The sequence below is a fragment of the Sapajus apella genome, unplaced genomic scaffold, assembly GCF_009761245.1.
Source record: "Sapajus apella isolate SASKATOON/1434 unplaced genomic scaffold, GSC_monkey_1.0 scaffold212, whole genome shotgun sequence".
Taxonomy (NCBI): Eukaryota; Metazoa; Chordata; class Mammalia; order Primates; family Cebidae; genus Sapajus; species Sapajus apella.
In genome coordinates, this window is record NW_022437152.1 from 256,110 (window position 1) to 262,352 (window position 6,243).

At 65.8% G+C, this 6,243-nt stretch overlaps 1 protein-coding gene across 1 annotated transcript in view; it reads right to left on the reverse strand.

The window, feature by feature from the left end:
- Positions 1 to 2,045, reverse strand: part of MUC6 (mucin 6, oligomeric mucus/gel-forming) — a 24,904-nt gene extending 22,859 nt beyond the window's left edge. The window contains 1 exon segment of the mRNA XM_032270575.1: positions 1,957 to 2,045. Within this exon segment, the coding sequence (XP_032126466.1) occupies positions 1,957 to 2,008 (52 nt within the window). The 5' untranslated portion in view covers positions 2,009 to 2,045.
- Between the last annotated feature and the right edge of the window lie 4,198 nt (positions 2,046 to 6,243).

Consider the following 6,243-nt stretch of genomic DNA (forward strand, 5'->3'; position numbering starts at 1 on the left):
CCTCTATACACAGACACCTCAGCCCAGTTCCTGCACCTTTCAGATGGAGGTGGCTCTCGGGGGGGGTCCCCTGTATACACAGACACCTCAGCCCAGTTCCTGTACCTTTCAGATGGGGGTGGCCCTCGGGAGGGGTCCCCTCTATACACAGACACCTCAGCCCAGTTCCTGCACCTTTCAGATGGGGTGGCACTCGGTAGGGGGTCCCCTCTATACACAGACACCTCAGCTCAGTTCCTGTACCTTTCAGATGGGGGTGGCCCTCGAGGGGGTCCCCTGTATACACAGACACCTCAGCTCAGTTCCTGCACCTTTCAGATGGGGTGGCACTCGGTGGGGGGGGATCCCACTGCAGCACAGACACCTCAGGCCATGTTTCTGTGCCCTTGGCCCTGCCAGGCCATCTCCACTGCTCCAGGCAGGTGCCTCACGGCTGTGTCCCCCACGACCCCCGCTGCCCTTGCCCTGCCCCACCTCAGGAGGCTCCCTGAGTCCATTGGCTCCAAGTCCACTGCCCCAGCTCTGAGCACAGTGGGGGGCTTCATTCCTGCCCCGGCTGCGCTTCCCATCGGCTGGTCCCTGCCAGCCATGGGCCTCTGGGCCGGCTGGTCCGCCACCCCCGGTCTCAGCCTCTGGATGAGCAGCAGGTGCACGCTGTTCCTTCTGCGTGCTTGGCGGCCGCCCACCGCTGCCTCCCAGCCCACCGAGGCCCAGGCCCGCCGCCCGGTGTCCGACCCCACACTCTGCCGGCCGAGGCCCCTCCCGTGCTGGCAGGGACAGCGCTCAGAGAGCGTTTGCCGGGGTGATGGGCGGACACCCCCACGTGGCCCTCCACTCTCTGCAGTGCCCACAGCTCAGACCTCCAGGCTCCCTGGGTCCCACCACACCACCCTCCCTGGCTCTGGGGACACGCTCTGCTGCAAGGTTAGCCCCACTCCTGGCACTTATCCCCAAGCTGTCCTAGGTATGCAGGTGGGGCTGGGGTCCCAAGCAGAGGGCACTGCTGGGCTGGCTCAGAGACCTCCCCATCCCCCATGGTTGAAGGGTGGTGGGGAAAGGGCTTCAAGGGAGAGAAGGGCTGGGGAGGGCTTGGGGGAGCAGTGGGGCGCCCCTGGGGGTCCCTCTGCGCTCTGAGCCTGAGGCCCCAGGCTGGCAGCAGCTCCGAGGTGAGCTCCATCTCACCAGCATCCACCCCCGGAGGCTCCTGGCTATGGAGGAGGGTCAGGGGCCAGCTCAGAGAGGAAGGGGGAGCATGGGACCCTTGGACTGGTGCCTTGGTTGGCAAGAGGGTCTCCCCAGGCCTCAGGCTGTGGCCACAGAGGGACCCCTCAGGGCTGGCTCCTTCTGGGGGCCAGGGGCAGGCTGGAGGCCGCCTGCAGCAGCCACAGGGCGGGTGGGCGGCAGAGAATCCAGGATGGTGGTCTCTCCTGGGTCCTCCCTGAGCTGGGTGGGAGCGCTGGGGAGAGGGCAGCCTGGCCGCTGAGGTCCTGAGCCCAGAAGGCCATACACCTTCCCCTCCCTTCCCCCCACAGTGGCCACACCACGGGAGGCAGCGTCCCCCACTTCTGTAGACTGGGAAACTGAGGCCCAGGGCAGCAGGGACTGCGCCTCTGCCCCCACCCTCCAGAGACCTCTGAAGACTCGACCACGCCAAGGGGAGGGAGAGTGCCAGGCCTGGGCACCCACACACCTGCCCACTCTGCCTGCAGGACCTCTGGACCCACTGCACCTGAGCGTCCCCCCACTGGCCACTGTGCCAGCTCACAGGAGGGCGTCCCTGTCCAGGACCCATGGGGTCCCTGACCCCAAATGGCAGAGCCCAGCGCCGAGGCTGCTGGGGGAACCCGGGCCTGGCAGTGGGGGCGGGTCACCGAGCCGAGGGGGGCCTCAGTCCATCAGTGTCCGTGTGGGCCGGCCGAGGGCCCTGTGGCGCCCGGCGCCCCCTGCCGCACTCACCAGCACCGAGCAGGGCCCCGCAGAAGCAAAGCAGCAGCCAGGGCTGGAGCATGGCGTATGGGGCAGAGTTGGCTCTGGCCGGGCAGGCCTGCTGCTGCCACCCGTGCGGCTTGAATGGCCGGTCCTGGGCACCTTATATAGGGTGGCAGGCCCTCCCCCGCTGTGCCCGCCTGCACCCCACGGTCCAGCCCCTTAATCACCACTGCCGGCGGGCACAGCGGTGGCCAAACAGGATCTGGGGCTGCTTTATCAGGCCTCACTTTCTTCGGAAAATCCTGCAGCCAGCGCCCGTTATCGCCCACTCCCAGCGGGGGGCTGACGCACACGCGCCCCCAGAGGTCCTGCAAACACCTCCTGCGTCCGTGGGGGCCGTCCTGGCTGGGCCTCCCCGCTGCCGGCTCAGCATGGGCACCGTCAGCCACACGCCTGGTGGCTGGGACGGGCCCCCTGGGGGTGCTGGGGGGCCCGGGGGCACCTGCCCTGACCCTTCTGGGGAGCACCTGGACTCGAGGACCCCCTGGAGGGCGCTGGGCCCCACCCCTCACCCTGAGTTCCCTGCCCAGCAGGAAAGATCACCCAGTGGGGGACCAGCCATGCCAGGGGGTGTTGGCAGCAGGGGCTCACCACAGCAGACAGGCAGCGGTCCTGGGGCTCAGATGGGCTGCCCCAGAGGCCTGGGGAGCTGTGTGTCTCTCTACAGCCTGCCAGGTCCCAGGCTCGCTCTTGAAGACCCCTCCTCAGCCTGACCTTCCCCCGGGGAAGGCTCCCCCAGCCATGGTTTCTTTCCCCACAGCCCTGAGTGCTGTCAGCAGCCGTCTTGGGCATAGGAGCTCGGCGGGGGGGTTGGGGGGTGCACTCCTGACCCCTCCAGGCAGACGGGCAGGGACTGGGACGACAGGGGGCCTTGCCTGAGGGGTAATGTGCCATGCCTGAGGGCCAGGGCGAGGTCTGGTGGCGTTGGGGGTGGTGGTGCCGGTGGCCGGCAGTGGGGGAGGGAGGGGTGTCTGGCCAGTCACCAGGATTGCCCCAGCCTTGTCTGGGAGTCCAGGAACCCTCGCCGGCCTGGGGCTGCTCCCACCACACGCCAACGTCCTGCTCTGAGCCGGGACCCCGAGGCTGCCTGGTCTCCCTGGGCCGGGCTTCCCACGTGGGGCTGCGCTCCCGTCCCACAGGTGAGCTGGGCCCGCTGGCTGGACTCGGGCCTGCCACCTCCATCCGGCCTGTGCCTGCGTGCCTGGGGCCGCCCCAGAAGAGGCCCCACGCGTGCCTCACGTAGTAGGTGCCGTGGGTTTCACTTAAATCAGCTTCAGCTTTGCAGAACGTTGCTTGAAATGACAGCAAATTGCTTTCGTAGGAAACTGCCGTAAGTGTGCTGCCTGCCTAGGACATTCTGGGGTTCCCGCTCTCATCTGTTCCTTTTTATTTTTTTGTAGAGATGGGGTCTCACTGTGTTGTCCAGGCTGGTCTTGAACTCCTTGGCCTCCTAGAATGCTGGAATGACAGGCCTGAGCCGCTGCGTCTGGCCTTGGCCATCCCTTCTTAACACGCTCAGGGTCCTTGTTGTTCAGGTGAGAAACTGAGGCACAGGAGTGAAACCCTTGCCCACTCATGCTGAGAGGCTGGACGGACGCAGGGCTCACAGCTGGCCCTCGCTCTGAGTGGGGCCTCTCAGCCCAGGCTCGAGGTGGGGACGATGACGGCAGAGGTCTGAGGGCCCCCTTCCCTGGGTGGGGTCACCGCACCAGGGCAGCCGGTGCCGACAGGGACCTCGTGGGCAGGTGGTGTGGCTGGGAGCCCCGTGGCCACATCAGCCCAGCAGCTGTGCTTGCCTGGCCACCTGTCCGGGCTCGTGAGAGCCGAACTCAGGTTCTCATGAGGGATCCTATGAGGCTTTGAATGCAGGGGCAGGGATGGGCTGCGGGTGGGAGCCGGTGGACACTTTGCTTCCCCGGTCAGGCCTGCAGGGCTTTGGGGTCCTGGCCACCGAGGCTTCCATGTTCCAGCTGTAAAGTGGCAGAGACCGCTGACCTTGAGGGACAGTTATGGCCGTGACGTTCAGCACGGAAGTCCCCAGTGTCCCCTAGAATTGGGGGATTCCTGCAGCTTGCACAGGTGTGGGGTGGTTGGGGGCGGATGCCAGCAACCTGCAGTGGGGCTGCCTGCTGGGCCTGTGGTCGATGCCCGCTTGCAGGCGTGTGATATGTATGCACACACGTGTGTGTGTGTGCCTGCATGTGTGTGTGCACGCATATGTGCCTGTGTGTGTACATGTACGTGTATGTGTGCATACATGCATCCATGTGTGTGCATGTGTGTTCATGTGTGTGCATGCGTGTGCATGTGCATCCATGTATGCATGTGTGCGTGCATGTGTGCATGTGTGTGCATGCATGTGTGCACACATGTGTGTGCACGCATGTATGCATGAGTGTGCGTGTGTGCATGTGTGCTTGTGTGCATGTGCGTGTGTGTGTGCTTGTGTGCATGTGTGTGCCTGTATGTGTGTGTGCATGTGTGTGCTTGTGTGCATGTGTGTGCCTGTGTGTGTGTGTGCCTGTGTGTGTGTTGAATTTCTGGTAAAAGCTGTGCATCCCAGAATTTATCGTCCCCATGATCTCAGGGCGGCTCAGGGTGTGTAGAAGGCCCTGCCCTGAGCCCCGGCGGGGCTCCAGCTGGCACCATGGGGCCTCTGGAGCCTGGAGGTCCCTCTCTCCCAGTGCACTCGCTTGGTGGGAAATGGCTGGGCGGCGTTTCTGTGCCCTGCCGGGGAGTGCTTCAGCTGGCCTAGCGTTTGGGGAGGTGAGCGTGCAGGGCCTTGTTCCTGCAGTCACTGGAGACAGGAACCGTGTCCACCGGCCTGGCTGGACAGTGGGGCCTGAGGACCGGACACGTGGGCGGCTGACCCCTCTGAATGCCCGGTGCAGGCCCCGCCCCCACGTCCATCTGCGAGGCCTGGACCTGAACAGTGGTTACCACAGGCCTGGCGTGGCTGTGAGGCAGGAGGCAGAGTGGGCCCCGGACCAGCTTCCCGGCTGAGCCGTGAGGACGGGTGCTGTCTGCCCCAGGGCAGACCTTGCCTTGGACTTGAGGCCTTTCTTCCCCGCAGGTGTCTCCAGAGGCTCTGGAAAGGGCTCGTGCCCTGGCTTGCCTCACGGGGGCTGAGGCCCTGGGTCTGCTGGGACTCCCGTTCACAGAGGCACTGGGACGACCTGTGGGTGGCCCCCCCACTGCCCCTCAGCCGGCCCCCCCGCTGCCCCTCGGCCAGCACTCCCCTGCCCCTGCCCCTGCCCCACTGGCCCTGTGGTCAGGTGTGACGTCCCCGGGAGGAGAATAGGTTGGGTGTCACCCCCTGAGGCTTGGCAGCTGGTCCCCATCAGATCAAAGGACTGAAAAACGGTGGCTTTGGGGAGTGTTTGGGAAAGGTTTCAAACCGGGAGTGAGAATGCCCCGGGTTGGAGAGCTGCCACCTCCCATCCGAGGCGCAGGCCCAGTGCCGGCTGGGGGAGCTTGGTGTGGCAGCCGGTGTCCAGGTGTGAGGGTGAGGGGCAAGTCATGGCCTCCTGTTGATCCGGACACCTGGTGTCTTGGGAGGCGCTGACCCTGGGCCAGGTCCTAGAGCCCACTGCTGGGGGAGGGGGTGGGGACCCCGAGACCCTGGAGACAGGGTGGCTGGATGCAAGGTCCCCCAAGGGGTGGGGGCAGGGGACGGCAGGGAAGGGGCGTTAGGCCTGCAGGAGGTCACCTGCCCCACCCTTCCTCCAAGGCCCTGTGTGGCTGGGGTGGGGCCGGCCCTGGGTCCCCTCCCTGCTCCCCAGTCCCTGATCATCACTAGTGACGCCGCCATGGCCAGCTTGTAGGTCCCCTGTGGCTTTGCCCCCACGAGCATGTTGAAAAGCTGTCGCTCCCGGTCCAGCCCCTGCCTGCAGCCACCCCCACTGAATCTGGCCCTGGGGCCCCCACCCTGCAGCTGTGGGTGTGAGGAGAGTGCCCCTCTTTCTGTCCAGCACCCAGGGGAGGCCCTGCCTGGCTGCAATACTCCCTGACCTCTGGCCTCTGTCCCCCCACCCCGCCAACTCCTGTTTCTCCACCAGCCTTGCAGACCCCCCAGCTGCCAGGTCCACCCTGCCAGAGGTAGAAACGGAACCAGCTGCCAGTCACAGGTGAGGGACTTCCCAGGGCATGGGGAGGGCAGTGCAAGCCCAGGAGGGGCTTACAGCTCACCCGGGCGACCAGCAGCCCACCCCCTCACTGAGATCCCGAAGCCCCAGCCCGCCCCCTCACTGAGAT